The sequence below is a fragment of the Aythya marila genome (genome assembly GCF_965140915.1).
Source record: "Aythya marila genome assembly, chromosome: 7".
Taxonomy (NCBI): domain Eukaryota; kingdom Metazoa; phylum Chordata; class Aves; order Anseriformes; family Anatidae; genus Aythya; species Aythya marila.
The window spans coordinates 42,127-57,162 of record NC_139048.1 but is presented as its reverse complement, the minus strand read 5'-3'; the positions used below and the strand labels follow the sequence as shown (position 1 = coordinate 57,162).

Here is a 15,036-nt window from a genome sequence, read left to right as displayed (position 1 = left end):
CTCTTATTGATACTATTTTTAGCAAGACTGATTGAGCATTTCTCTAACATATGAGCAAGTGTTTGAGGAGCAAGGGATGGGTATGGGCACTTAAAAAGAGACTGCCAAAGGACAGCTTCATATTTTATAAATGAATTCGTGAGTGTTGGTCCTCGTTTCATACTGAAGGGGAGTATGCTGTAGGTAAAGTTCATGTGAAAGGAAAAGGCACTAGTCTCCCTTGTCTGCCATTATTACTTCCTTGCTGCTAGCTCTGTTCTTCATAGAAAACCAGTATGTTTCCTTGTCAAATTCTAGTCTGCCTTCCTAGACTCCAGCCTTTGCCTCCTGGGTCTCTTGCCTTGCATAGCCAATCTCTCCCCTTCTCCTCTTCTTCTTTATCTCATTTGTAAACCTTTTGTCAGGCTGATTCTTACTGGCTTCCCACCCCCTGACCTTTTTCATTATCTTTTTTTTTTCCTCAAGTTCTCCGATGCAACTTCAGAGGATCATATTTGATACTTTTGCATCTGAATAATATGGTTTCTGTCCCATGCTGTAGCTGATAGTAGGATGGACTCTGAGTGCAGAGGAGAGGTTGCTTCCTCCATAGTTTACTATTGCATCTTGTACTGGTTTGGGTAAGCAATTACAGAGGAAATTTGACTTCTCCACAGAGTTGTGTGTGCCTGATAGCCAGCTGGAGATAGCATACACAGAATTGTGTCAGTGCTCAGAGTTTGGTCTTGAGTTGCAGTAAAGGTGAAACAACTGCAGACTAACAGTTTAGCTTCTAATGAGCATATACAAATAGCATGTTTGCCTCTAATACTTACAAGACGAAGTTCTGAGATCATATTTCACAGACTGCTTCCTATAGATTTCAAGAAATCCGATCGTTCTGCAGTATAGCCATGCTCTATTATTATTTAAAGGGAACAAACTGTTTTGAAAACCCATTACAGATTGGATTTTTTAATTTAAATAAGCTTGTCTGCAGCTTTCCTTTGTGATGCTGATCTTTGGAGAGGCAGATTCTTAACAAGATACAATCAAATTGCATTTTAATGTCTAGTTTTATATGTTAAAGACGCACAGTATTTGGGTACGGCAAGGTTCCTAGATCATTGTCATTTAGTCATCTTTCCGAAGTATTCCTTATTTTTTCAGTATTCTTTTCAAATTGCAGAGAGCAGGATGAGGTAGAATATCAAACATGGTGACTGTTTTTACCCAGAGGACACTAGTAGGGAAAAGGAGTTCGTCTGAGTTGACCTTGACATGCTTAAGAGGTTGGCCCGTGAGAACCTCACGAAGTTTAAGAAGGCTAAGTGCAAGGTTCAACACTCATCAAGGCACTCCCAAGAATGAATGCAGGCTGGCTGATGAGTGGATTGAGAGCAGCCCTGCAGAGAAGGACTTGGGAGCATTGATGGCCATGAGCCAGCGATGTGCAGTTGTAGACCAGAAAGCCAGCTGTATCCATTTTGATATATCACATCAAAAGAAGTATGACCAGAAGGTCCAGGGAGGTGATTCTCACTCTCTACTCCACTCCTGGTGAGGCCCCACCTGCAGTGCTGCATTCAGCTCTGGGGGCTCCAACATAAGAAATAAATCTGTTAGAGCATGTCCAGAGGAGGGCCACTAAGGTGATGAGGGCTGGAGCACCTCTGCTATGAAGACAGGCTGAGAGAACTGGGGTTGCTTAGCCTAGAGAAGAGAGGGCTCTGAGGAGACCTCAGAGTGGCCCTCTAGTACCTAAAGTGGGCTTTAGGAAAGCTGGGGAGGGACTTTTGTCAGGGAGTGTAGTGACAGGACAAGGAGTAATGGCTTTAAACTGAAAAAGGATAGATTAAGATTAGATAAAAGGAAGAAATTCTTTACTATGAAGGTGGTGAGGCACTGGAAAAGGCTGCCTGGGGAAGTTGTGGATGCCCCATCCCTGGAAGTGTTTAAGGCCAGGCTGGATGGGGCTTTGAGCAATCTGATCTAGTGGGAGGTGTCACAGAATCATAGAATGGTTTGGGCTGGAAGGGAACTTAAAGGTCATCTACTCCCCCCCCCACCTAGCCCCCGCCATGGGTAAGGACACCTTCTGGTTATAAACGTGAAATCGATGCGATAAAATAAAAGGCTACTGTTCTAGACAGCACAACAAAAATGTTCTTCATAGGAAGAGCTTATTAGCTACTTCTGGCTGGAATGACTGAGGATAAGAGTTCTTGCATCTGAAGTAGTTTTTTACAGCTACCGAATTTGTGCCAGAGCCTATGTTCAGGGTTTCTGTCGACTTAGTCACTGCAATCTCCCTTTGCCAGTAGTACCCTGAAGTTCAAGTTTGTTCCTGAAATGTTAAGATACTTCATTTCTGGAGTTACATATTCTGACTTGGAAAAATTTCTTGGTGCTATATATTAATATTGAGAAAGTCAGCAGAATTCAAAATCCTGTTCTTACTCTGTTTTGCAGATGTTATTCTCACAGAAGAGTCAGATCACTTTTTCTCTTATTTTTTTCTTCTTTTTTTTTTTTTTTTTTTTAATTCCATTCTGACAGGTGTCTGCTTTGGCCATAGCTAGTGGAAATGGCTTGCTACTAAAAGGAGGGAAAGAGGCTGCATATAGCAATCAAATCCTTCACCATCTGACACAAGAAGCACTCTCCATTCATGGAGTCAAAGATGCAGTGCAACTAGTAAGTGTCTAGAATTAAATCAACAACTTTTTTGCTGTGGCATGTATAAAAAGCACAGGCAGAGCTTGAGAATTCAGGCCATTGACTGTTTGTGTCACAACTTTCGCAGGTGAATACAAGAGAGGAAGTAGAAGATCTCTGCCGTTTGGATAAGCTGATAGATCTAATCATTCCACGTGGTTCATCCCAGCTAGTCAGGAATATCCAGAAAGCTGCTAAGGGAATTCCAGTGATGGGACACAGTGAAGGGATCTGTCATGTGTATGTGGACACAGATGCCAGCGTTGAGAAGGTCACACGAATAAGTAAGCTGTGAGAGGGTGATTTGGATATCATGAGTGTAACTGAACTTCACATTTGGAATATGTGGTATGGTTATAATAATAACCATACATAATAATAATTCACATGCTCTTCAAGTCTTTGTCATAAATGTTATGTAACCAATTATTTACTCTTAAACCTCAGTCAGAGACTCAAAGTGTGAATATCCTGCTGCCTGTAATGCTCTGGAAACACTCTTAATTCATCGAGACTTGCTGAGAACCCCGTTGTTTGATCAGATCATAGACATGTTGAGAGTAGAACAGGTTAGTCATGTATACTTGTGTTGTTTTTTGTTTTATTTACTTTTTTTTTTTTTTTCATTTTAGGAGCCTTTGGTCTTGCTGATATAGCCCTATGTAGTTGTATGATAACATAACACTTAACATTACCCACATGTCTCTTTGTACACATAAATGAACTTTCGGAGAGCTTTCTCGGCTTCTCCATGCAACCCCAAGCTTTTCCATAGAAAGAATCTGAAAGCAGCTTCTTCGGGGTGGCTGCATGCCATTGCTGAGATACTACTAATTCCTTTCACGTGGCAAAAAATCATTCTCTGCCTTGGAAGAGCATATCCACAACCCTTTCTCTACTATTCTCAATTCTGACTTAGTGGCTGGCAACCTCCCAGACCCTAAGACCATTCTTATTAAATCTATTAACTTACCTTCTTACCTCAGTCATTTCCCATTTTATATTTCTCCTTCTCAAATCTGCTTCATCCACATTGTTTAAACGTTTTGCCTCACTTGCCTTTATTCCCACCCATTTTCCTGCCCATTATTTTCCCCTTCCACTGTTCCACAGGAACAGTGAAAGGCCACTATCCTACATAATCGCTTTGACATGCGTAATGTTTTGTAGCAGAGATGCATCAGGAGAGAAATATTTGTGAAGTACTTTAATTTGCACTTAAAACACATATTTTTCAGATAGCATTTACACTTGGCAAATAGTGTATACAAGCAGTGATTCATGCAGGAAAACATGGTAAAATAGACAGGTCATGTTTTGGTGATGTTAAAAAGGTCATACTAAGAGAGATATGTTTTTTTTGTTGTTTGTTTTTTTGGGGGGAAGTGAAGGGTTAATTTATGGATTTTATGTGACGACTGGTGGATTTCCACAAGCACCCAACAGCTCCCGCCCCTTAATACAGGGGGGAGGACTTGATGTTACTGTTGTCTAATCTGACTTCAGAACAGTAAACACGTAAATTCATGTCAGGGTTTATCAACCAAATATATAGTTGCAGAAGAAAATGCCAGCTTACAGGCACCTTTCCTGAAAGCCTTCAAAGGTAGGGATTCTAATCAGCAAGTCTGAAGTATCATAGATTATCCTGAGTTACAAGGGACCCATGAGGATTACCAAGTTCAACCCCTAGCTCCACACAGGACCACCCAGAAATCAGACTATACATCTGAGAGCGTTGCCCAAACACTCCTTGAATTCCAGCAGGCTCAGTGCCGTGACCACTGTCCTGGAAGCCTGTTCCAGTGCTCAGCCACCTCTTGGTGCAGAACCTTTCCCTAACATCCAGCCTGACCCTCCCCTGCCACAGCTCTATGTCATTCCCTCGGTTCCTGTCGCAAGTCTCACAAATGTGGGTTAACCCCAGACCAGCAGCTAAGCATCAGCCAATGCATTGTTCACTTTTCCCTTCTGCTCTCAAGTGGGAGGAGAAAGAGCAAGAAAGCTCGTGGTTTGAAACAAATATATTTTAATTAGCAAATGAAAGAGGAAGAAGAAAGGGAAAAACAAAACAAGTGATGAAAATACAGTCACTCACCACCTGCCACAAATAGATCAGTGTCCAGCAATGTCCTGAGCAATGTCTACCTTCCTCGAAAGTCCCCTCCCCTCATTTTTTATTGTTGACTATGACATTATATGGCACAGACTATCCCTTTCGTCAGTTTGAATCAGTTGTGGTTATGTCCTCTCCTAACTTTTAGCACACCCTTGACCTTCTCACTGTGGGGGAAAAAGAGAAAGCCTTGAAACCGAGTGAGCACTGTTTAGCAACAGCCAAAATAGTGGTTCGTTTAGGGCGCAAATCCAATATATAGCAGTGTAAGGACTACTATGAAAAAAAATAACTCCATCCTGGCTATACCCAGAACAACAAGCTGCACTTTTCACCTGTTATGCATTGGTAAAATCTACAGCACAAAATACTTCTGGTATTGCAGGTGAAGATTCATGCTGGCCCAAAGTTTGCCTCTTACTTGACATTCAGCCCCTCAGAAGTGAAATCTCTCCGCACTGAATATGGGGATCTGGAGTGCTGCATTGAGGTTGTGGACAGTGTACAAGAGGCTGTTGAACATATCCACAAGTATGGAAGTTCTCACACGGATGTTATCATCACAGAGAATGGTTTGTGACCTAATCTGTTTCCTTAAGCTTCTGCTTTGGTTTCACTGTGGGATCTTGTTATTAGCATAACTACTTACATTGCAGTAGTTTCTTTTATCTTGGTTCTGTAGTAAGCATAATCAACCGGAACCCTAGGAGCTACATCTATCTATAGTTGTGTTTAATTCAAGGAAAACATGTTGTGTGCCCTTATTCCATGAGGTGAAGGCATGTGTTTGAGCAACTGGCCAACGACAAGTCAACACATGCTCTTGTCAGGCAGGCTGCTTTGTGTTCTTGTATTGTACAGACTTACCACATCAGACAGTTTTGCAGAAACGTCTCCTGAATCATGGAGATGCCTTTAGGCCTCTGAAGGAAGAAGAGGTGAGCTTCTATAGAGGGAATATGGATAGTGGGAAGGATCAGACTATATACGCTTTGTCTTCCCACGTCACTTTTAAGTCTTGCAAACAAGGACCACAAGCGTTTTTCCCCATCTCTCCCAGTCCTTTATTTCCCCGTTCCGCACCTGTAGCGTAAAAGCTGCATGTATCTCAGTTCCCAGTTTCTTTCTCCTTTGATGCTGCGAACTTCTGTTCCTATGTGCTGCTCTGTGCTTCTTCCACTCCTCCACATGAGGTTTGAACACTCTGCCACTTCAAAACGTAGCTCGAGCTGCTCCCAGCCAAAGGATGACTCTCGATACAAGCCTAAAACTTCTGAGAGTCAGCTACAGTAAGGTCATTTTGATTTGTGGCTCATCAGTGTGAGATTCAAGCAGGCATCTATTTCTGCACCTTCTGCAGAACTTAAATGAGTAGCACCGAAAAGTTTGCTTTTGATAGTGTAAGCCACTACCTGGTGCACCAGTGATTTAATTGGGTGTGTACTGGAGATAGAGCTCATCTTTAGCATTCGTCCCATTGATCTGGGTGACTGACTTGCAGCTTACAGCTGAACTTGTAGTTTAACCGTCTGACTGCAAATTGTAGCTTGGGGCTGCTGTCACTTCTCCCCGGTCATAAGACTATCCCTGTTTGCGAGGTCTAGACTGTAGTAAGAATTAGGCATCTTTTAACTTTCTTCTTGTTTTTGCAAGCTCCTTGTAATATTTACGGTAGTGTCTATGTGCTAAATGTACTCTGAAGAAGGTGTGCGTGAGCATGTTTTAATCCAGGCTGTTAAATGCTGTCTGATAACATTGCAGGTGAAAAGTTCTGCTATTGTATCTGTTCAGGGTATGAGGCTATGCCTGTTGGACTGCACGATCATGCTGTATGTACTGTATCCTATTTTCTGCTCTGCTTCTTTTTCAGAGACAACAGCGGAGTTCTTCCTCCAGCATGTGGACAGTGCTTGTGTTTTCTGGAATGCCAGTACCCGATTCTCTGATGGATATAGATTTGGACTCGGTAAGTGCCTGTGGTGTGCAGGCAACTAAGCACCACAAAGCCGTTTGCTCACTTGGCAGTGTGGGAGGAAGGAAAGACTGGAACAAAACTGAGTATCAGTTACCTAAGTAAACAGGTGCACGCACTAGGAATTGCAGAAGACAAGGGAAACATTAATTCCTGAGGTAGAAACTACTAGAAATCTCTGTAGCAGGCTTGACCATGCAGTGCTCTGCATGCTAAAAAATTCTAATTAGGTTTTTATAAGATCATGCAGTGGTCTCTTTAAGAAGGGGGGCGGGAAAGGACGTAAGATTGTGATCTTGACTAATGTAATTTAGTTCTTATGGTTCAAAGGGTGAACCCTCAAACAAATGCCTGATATATGTAAGACATGCGTACCTTTCTGGCTCACTTTTCTCTCTAAAAGTGAAGCTGTAACAGACAAAAGTATAAACACTGCAATTTATAATAGTTAAGTTCCTCTAATCAGAACAGATAAAAATCACTTCTGACACTTGGTGAGGAGCGAAGGAAGGGAGGTCACACTGAATGACTGTTTCTACATAAAGATGCAGAGCTGTATACTACAAAGTTGAATATCTTCCGAGGATCAACTACCTTTACCTTGTGTGTTTTCTACAGGTGCTGAAGTTGGAATTAGTACTTCTCGTATCCATGCACGTGGACCAGTGGGAATTGAAGGACTCTTAACTACAAAGTGGTTACTGAGAGGGGACAATCATGTTGTTTCTGACTTCTCAGAGCATGGGAGCATGAAGTATCTCCATGAGAGCCTACCTCTCCCTCAGAGAAATACCAACTGAGAATATTGTGAGAAAATGCAGGGGTAAAATGTTTTTTGAAGACATTCGGGCTTCAGGGTGCTCCCTGTGGGGAGAGATTTGTTTTTCCTCTCCGGGAGCATCGTTCTTGGTCATTGTGCAGTACAATGAATATGAAGTGATCCTATCTGTGACACACATTATTTGTTGCTGTCTGCTGCTGTTTCCTTAGATAGTATCTGCAAACTGACCTTGCTTTTGCCAGAGAGGTTTCTTCAAAACGTACGGATACCATAAGGAGAAGTTTAAACATCTGCTGCATTCTTTTCCTCCCCTTGCTCCCTGCCAGCAAGGATGCCTGGTGGTAGAGTGTAAGTTTTTCTCCCTGTCTTTACTTTGAACATCTGTCTTGGTGAACAAACTTGGTAGCTTTTCTTTGGTTGTGTGATCATGGCAGCTCTTGAAAGCTCTAAAGCTTTAAGACATTTACTGTCTGTTTGACTGCTCTGCGATTTCTATGCATTTGGAACGTATATTTCATTAATGTTTTGACCAAGTAACCTTTTTTATCTAATTTCTTTGTATTTTTGACAACTGTAGATAAATAGCACAACTGTATACAGCGTGAATTTTGTTACCTATTTCTACCAGACGTTTATTTCTCGTGGGTTTTATATGAAATGTAATCCCTCCAAACCAGTCATCCAGATGCAGCACTACTTTGAAGTTTAAAAGAAACCCTGAATAAACGCTTCCTTTTGCATACTGGAAGAAGTGACCTCACGTGTGCATGCTGCAGCCAGGGGCTCAGTGCAGCCTTCCATAGGTCAGGGTCGTGGGAGTGTCAAGGTGGGTGGGGAGGGAGTGGAATGGTGCCACGCTGCAAATGCTGGCAGGGCAGGGAGAGGGATGGGTGCAGGCTGCACAGGGACATCTTCTGCTGTGCATCCGTTTCTTGCTGCTAACTTGCCTCTGCACGCTTTGTTGACTGCTGGCACGTGTATGGTCCTCCACGTAGTGGCACACAGGGCTTGTCTAGGCATCTGGGTGTCTGCTGGGTAGCCACTCACCCATTTCGGACCATTGCACTCTACTCTGGAACCCTGAGAAACCCATTATGCCCCACACTCCTCTTGTGCTTCGATGCTCTCCTGAGACTTTGTGACAACTGCTTGCGCTGAACCTGCACACCATTGCAACCACAACTGGTACTGCCCATCAGTGACAAAAGCACTGCACCCAGGTTTGTACGCCTGCAGTAGCATTCCCTGCAATTCCTCTGTCCAGCTACCGCTGTTACTCCTTCCTCTGTCCCACTTGTCTCTTGGTCTTTTTTGATTCCTCTGCCCTTCTCTGCGTCTGTCTTCCTCTATCCTTTCCCCTGTTCTCGTGACATTTAATCTAACTCCCCTCTTAGTTTAAAAACTCCCTTGCCCTGTCATTATCTGTCTGAGCAAAAAGTTGCTCTACAACTTTTTTTATAAGCTGCCTTTAGGCACTGAAAGGCGGCAATCGGCTCTCCCTGGAGCTTTTTCTTCTCCATGGTGAACAACTCCAGCTCTCTTGGCCTGTCTTCAGAGGGGAGAATCCACACAGTTTGTTCTAACTTTGGTCGGGTTAACTGTTTCCATTAATGAGGAAAAGGTTAAGGCAATTACTCCACAACTACCCAAAGCAGCAGCGATAGTGAGAAGCCCACTTCCAGCATCCATTTCTCAAGCAGGGACGGATGGACAGGCAGAAGGACACCGCCTGATGCATTGCCCGCCAGGGGAAGGGGAGTTGCTGTGTGTCCGTGGGTCTAGGTTCCGCAGCTGGGTGGGTGTGGAGAGGGCAGGGGCTGGGGGGGGGGGGGGGGGGGGAGGGGTTGTCCCCATGTCTGTCAGCCACTGGCCCCTCGGAGTGTGGGGGCAGCCCTGCTGGGTGGGGTGGGGGGCTGCCTATTGCGGGACCGGGGGGGCAGCCCTGCGTTGTCTTTGCTCCCTGGCCCGGGGGGGGCTGCTCTGTGCAGGCGGAGCGCAGCAATGGGCGAGCGTGGCCGGGGTCGCTTGCGGTAGCGCAAATGTGCGGGGGGACTGGGGATTACCGGCTGGACCCCCCAGGGCAGGGGAGGGCGTTGGGGAGGCCGGGGCAAGGCAAGCCCAGGCGGGGGTGGCGCGGACCGTGTGATGGGGCTGCCCGGCTGGCTCCGGGGTGTCCGCAGCGGCGGGCGGCTAGGAATGTCTTGCCCCGCAGCACGCTGGGAGTTGTGGTCCTCAGGCTTTCCCAGAGGGAAGCCGCTCTGTGATTGGCTGGGGGGGAGGAGGGGGGTATAGAGAGGGCAGCAGGAGGAGGTGCGGTTGTGTGCGCTTGGCCGATGGCCCTCTGGGTTGGGTGGACTGCTCTGCCCCGAGGCATGCTGGGAGCTGTAGTTCTGTGGTACCGGGCGGCCACGTGGGCTCCGGGCTGCGCGGCCGGTCTTTCCCCAGGCTGGGGCGGGGCTGTGTGCGCCGGGAGGTGCAGGTTGCTGCTGGGTGTAAGTTTAAGCTTGGAAATAGAGGGGGAGTGAGGGAAGGAAAAAAAGCAAAGCCTTACAGAGCCTCAGCTCCACCGAGGAGTGAATAATAGTCTGTCTGCTTCTGGAAGAACAGTACTGATGTATCAGCAGACTCATATGCAAGCTGATCCAAACTGGGTGCACCTCGGGTGTACCTTGTCTGTTAACTATCTCTGACATTGTGCTGCCTCAATAATATCAGTGGATGTACCCAGCACCACCTTGGGGCTACGTAGAATGTGGAAATTTCTAGTATGTTAATGTTACTCTGTTAACAAAACTGACGTACTAGTCGCTTGCTGTTTCTATTTTTTTTTTTCTGTTCAGTAGTCTCCTCAGAAGTTGTTGTGGACATGTTGTGTATCTTTTCTGTTCTTCCAGGATTCATTCATCAGTAAAGACGAGCATGAAACCCGGTGGCTGTGGACAACCATCTACCAGATGGTTGTTGCAGATGCTTTTGGTCAACTTCGTCTTCTTAGCTTGCCTTTTCCTTTATCTTGAGTTGAATTTTTGTGCAGTGCTACGTTTGCAGTGGTAACGTTGTGGCTGAGGTGTTTTGATTAAAAATTATCTTATCTGTAATAGTGAATTCACCGCATGTGGCTTTGTGGAATGACTCCCACAATCATAACATTTTTCTTCTTTATCACAGATATGAGAAAAGCTCTTTTCAGAGATGGAGAAGGAATTAATTATACCTCTGCCTTATCCTGTGAGACCAGAAGACATGGAGTAAATGGAAATTGCGATCCTCAGGAGATGCACTAAGAGTCTTGGGTTCCTTTTCTGCCTTCCCCCTAAGGCCTTGGGTACATTGGGTTCACCCTGGGAAGGGCATGTTGCTCAGGGCAGTTATTTCCTACCTGAGACAACGTGGGGTGTGTTTTCCTGCTGTTTTTCAGTGCAGTTCGCGCTGCTTCCATTACTGAGAAAATGGTTTGGGAAGATGTCTGCCGTTTCTCAGGATTTTCTGCCACTGCCTGCTGGCAGAAAAAATCAGTAATGCAGGTGGAGCCATGTAGGACTTCCCCGAGGTAAGCCTTCAACGGATGGGGACCCCTAAACTCGTGCGCTGAGCATTCAAGACAAATGTTTGTGGCACAAAGATCATGGATGACTTCTCAGAGGTAAGCAGCTTTCCCTTTGTTTCCCCATCCTCTCAGGAGCCGTCTCTACTATGGTTGTACACACTTCAGGCTCACAAAACTTGTCTTCTCCTCTACTTAGTATTGCTAGTCCCTGCCTGGTGGTGGGTCAAAGTCTACGGGTTGATGTGTTTCCAAGTTAAAAGAGATAAGTACATCTATTTAAGGTGACAATTAGTAGGATCATTTAAAGTAAATTAATCTATATAGTAGTACGTACCTTTATTGCATGCAGCTCTTCTTCAGGTGAGTAATTCTTATAGCATAAGTAATTCTTTTCCCATATTTCATTCATGATGTTTGTAGCGTGTCTCTTTATGTGTGTGTTTGGCCTGGAGCTGTCCTGCCTGGCAATTAGTGATGGTAGCTAAAGTGGTGTTCCATCAGTGCAATAATACATTGTGCTGACTGTTTTGGAACAGGCATCTGGTCTGTCTGTGGGCGAATACTCAAGCTCTGGGCAAGTACTCAAGGGCAGCTGGCACAGAGTCTTTTTGCTTTTTTTCCAGCAGTAGGTAAACATTAGGAGGAACTGGTCAAAGGAAACAGCGCTGTCTGGAACTGTCAAGTTCTTGTTTGGCAACTTAGTGACTGGTTTGATCTACTTCACAAGTGTAGGTGCAAGTGGACTGCTCTTTTGAAATAATAAAATTAAAAACATAAAGTTTGTCAAAGATGGCAGTGCATGTTTGCAGTCTGTTTATTGCTTTTGCCAGTGGTAGATAACATTTAGAAGGAATCAGTCAAAGGAAAGAGCGCCTTCTGGAACTGTGAAGCTCTGTGTTGGCAACTTGGTGACTGGCTGGACCTACTGCCCATCTCCAGAGGGAAGCAGACTGCTGTTTTGAAATTAAAAAATACTAATAAAAAAAATAAAAATATGGTGCTGCTCTATGGCGCCCGGAGGACTACCACTCTGCATGGCAGTTAAAAAGAATGTGGTTTGGAGATGGAGAGCAGCAGAGGTAAAGCAGCTGGGAAGAGAGAGATAAGTAGTGCAGTAGGTAGGCTGTGGTTATGAGGTGCCTCAGGATGTGCTTTTTTTCTTGTTTCTGCCCTTCCCTCATGCAGCCTTGGAGAGGTGAAGTCCCCATGTTGTAGAGTGGTGCAAAAAGGTGAGAGGGTTGTCAGCCCGGTAAGTTTCCTTCACCAATGCTAAGGCAAGTCTTTGAAGAGATACAGCCTGGTTGCTTGTGCTGCACCCTGTTGAAATAAGCCAGACCAAAAACAGGGCTCCTGTTCCTCCTGCTCCCTTTACCTCTTCTCATCTTGCAAAGGAATGGTCCAGCAATTCGGGTCAATAGGGGATAAGAGAACAAAGGGATTTCAGAATAACTGCTAACTGTTACGACTATTGCATGGGGCACTGCACAAGTCTCTGACATCCAGCCAAGATGGACAAAGGAGAAGGACAAGGAAAAAGCCTGGGAGGAAGACTATGAGCCTTCAGTACGAGAGACCCCCAGAGGGACCACCAGAGACTGATAAAGCATGCACCAGTGGGCGGGTTTGGATTCCAGGAACTAATTATAATAACCCTGCCTTTTCTAGAAGCAGTAATGAATATGTATTAGCCTAGGAGCATAAAAACCATCTGCCTGTTGTAACTCATGTGCGTCTTGGTGGAGCAGAGACTCCTGGTGCACCCAGTGCTGTTTGCTTACCTCTATTCATTTAATAAATTGTAAACTTTGATTGTAATCCTGTTTGGGACTTAGTCATTTATTACAACAGACAACCTTGTAAAATGCAGACAACCAGAATCCTTACCGCCATTAGGTGGAAATCACGGTGTAAGAAACGTTACCACCTCAAAGAGTAAAAGCCTCAAAAGAAATGTGACTTGTAACAGGCCAGCAGGTGTGTATTTTCTGTGAAGCGCCAGATAGAGTATGAACCTGGATTGCACAGTTAATGGGGAAACGGGACGGTCCCAGTCCTTGGGAGGAAAAAAAAAAAAAGTATATAAACTGTGTATGGAATTAGTAGGCACCCTCCTGCTTGCGGGACGCTCGCCATTGTAATCTCGAATAAAAATGCTACTGTACTGAGATCCTCTCCTGAGCCTATGTTACTGGCTACAGATTGATTCACGGTTTTAAGGTTTCAGGGATAGGTTTTTCTAGGGTTGGGTTTCAGGGTAAGCATTCTCAGGGTTTATGTGTAGGATTTTAAGGTTTTTAGGGTTGGAGTTTTAACAGTTAGGTTTTTAGGGATTTGGGGGTTAGGGTTGTAAGGGTTTCAGGATTAGCATGTTAGGGTTTTAGAGTTTTTTGTGTTGTAGTGTTGAAAGACTTTTTAGGGTTAGGGTCTTAGGGTTTTATTTTTGGACAGTTATTTAGGGTTAGGGTTTTAAGATCTTTATTTATTTATTTATTTTTTTCAGGTTAGGTGCTCCAGGGTTAGGGTTTTGAGTGTCCTAATTTTTTTGGGTTAGGGTTTTGAGCGTCTTAATGTTTTGGGTTGGGTTTGGGTGTTGAGTGTCCTAATGTTTTGGGTTAGGGTTTGGAGCATCCTCATTTTTTGGGTTTGGGTTTTGAGTGTCCTATTTTTTTGGGTTTGGGATTTGAGTGTCTTAATTTTGTAGGTTTGGGATTTGAGCGTGTAAATTTATTGGGTTAGGGGTTTTAGGCATAGGTCTTCAGGGGTTTAGTGTGGTAAATAGGTTGGGTTAGGTCTGTAGTAGTTTCGAGGATTTTTAGGGTTAGGGCTTCAGGCTCTTTTGTGTAAGGGCGGTAAGGGCTAAGGTTCTCTTGATTGGCCATGCCGGCTCTCCAGGGAATGCTAGTAGTAGTAGTTTTCCGGCACCAGGCTTCCGGGAGGCCATGTTGGGTGCCCAGAGCATACCGGGAAATGAAGTTCTCGGACTCCGGACTTCCGGGAGGCCATGTTGAATGCCCAGAGCGTACCGGGAAATGTAGTTCTCGGACTCCGGACTTCCGGGAGGCCATGTTGGGTGCCCAGAGCATACCGGGAAACGTAGTTCTCGGACTCCGGACTTCCGGGAGGCCATGTTGGGTGCCCAGAGCATACCGGGAAATGTAGTTCTCGGACTCCGGACTTCCGGGAGGCCATGTTGGGTGCCCAGAGCATACCGGGAAATGTAGTTCTCGGACTCCGGACTTCCGGGAGGCCATGTTGGGTGCCCAGAGCATACCGGGAAATGTAGTTCTCGGACTCTGGACTTCCGGGAGGCCATGTTGGGTTCCCAGAGCAGACCGGGAAACGTAGTTCTCGGACTCTGGACTTCCGGGAGGCCATGTTGGGTTCCCAGAGCATACAGGGAAATGAAGTTCTCGGACTCCGGACTTCCGGGAGGCCATGTTGTGTGCCCAGAGCATACCGGGAAATGTAGTTCTCGGACTCCGGACTTCCGGGAGGCCATGTTGGGTGCCCAGAGCATACCGGGAAATGTAGTTCTCGGACTCCGAACTTCCGGGAGGCCATGTTGTGTGCCCAGAGCATACCGGGAAATGTGGTTCTCGGACTCCGGACTTCCGGGAGGCCATGTTGTGTGCCCAGAGCATACCGGGAAATGTAGTTCTCGGACTTCGGACTTCCGGGAGGCCATGTTGGGTGCCCGGAGCATGCCGGGAAATGTAGTTCTCAGAAACTAGGGTTGGGGTTAGGGGCTAGGGCTGGGGCTAGGGTTAGGGTTTAGGGTGAGGGTTGGGGTTACGGTTAGGGCTAGTGAATGCTGGTTCTGTGTTTACAGATGGGAATGAGCGTGCTTAAACTAATTCCAGTTCAGAAAGTTTCAGTTACTTGCTTGGTGATACTGTCAGTTCAATATTAAAAGCTGCAGCAAA

The 15,036-nt window shown here is 45.4% G+C and overlaps 1 protein-coding gene and 1 long non-coding RNA gene across 8 annotated transcripts in view; both read left to right on the top strand.

Moving 5' to 3' along the window:
- The window catches only part of ALDH18A1 (aldehyde dehydrogenase 18 family member A1), a 36,489-nt gene extending 28,183 nt beyond the window's left edge, over positions 1 to 8,306 (top strand). For all 4 annotated transcript variants that reach the window (XM_082765118.1, XM_082765117.1, XM_082765119.1 and 1 more), the window contains exons 13-18: positions 2,539 to 2,676; positions 2,786 to 2,981; positions 3,145 to 3,266; positions 5,199 to 5,385; positions 6,684 to 6,779; positions 7,404 to 8,306. In XM_082765118.1, the coding sequence (XP_082621244.1) occupies positions 2,539 to 2,676; positions 2,786 to 2,981; positions 3,145 to 3,266; positions 5,199 to 5,385; positions 6,684 to 6,779; positions 7,404 to 7,585 (921 nt within the window). In that variant the 3' untranslated portion in view covers positions 7,586 to 8,306. The remainder of the gene's footprint in view (positions 1 to 2,538; positions 2,677 to 2,785; positions 2,982 to 3,144; positions 3,267 to 5,198; positions 5,386 to 6,683; positions 6,780 to 7,403) is intronic.
- Positions 8,307 to 9,950: 1,644 nt separating this feature from the next.
- On the top strand, positions 9,951 to 14,150 carry LOC309879939. Of its 4 annotated transcripts, none has more exons than XR_014317864.1 (5): positions 9,951 to 10,058; positions 10,461 to 10,633; positions 10,735 to 10,891; positions 10,985 to 11,841; positions 11,944 to 14,150. It is a non-coding gene; the product is annotated as an uncharacterized lncRNA (long non-coding RNA). The 4 variants fall into 4 exon arrangements; XR_014317865.1 differs by having other exon boundaries at positions 10,735 to 11,841; positions 11,944 to 12,192; positions 12,299 to 14,150; XR_014317863.1 differs by having other exon boundaries at positions 10,461 to 10,616; positions 10,735 to 11,841.
- The last annotated feature ends 886 nt before the right edge of the window (positions 14,151 to 15,036 follow it).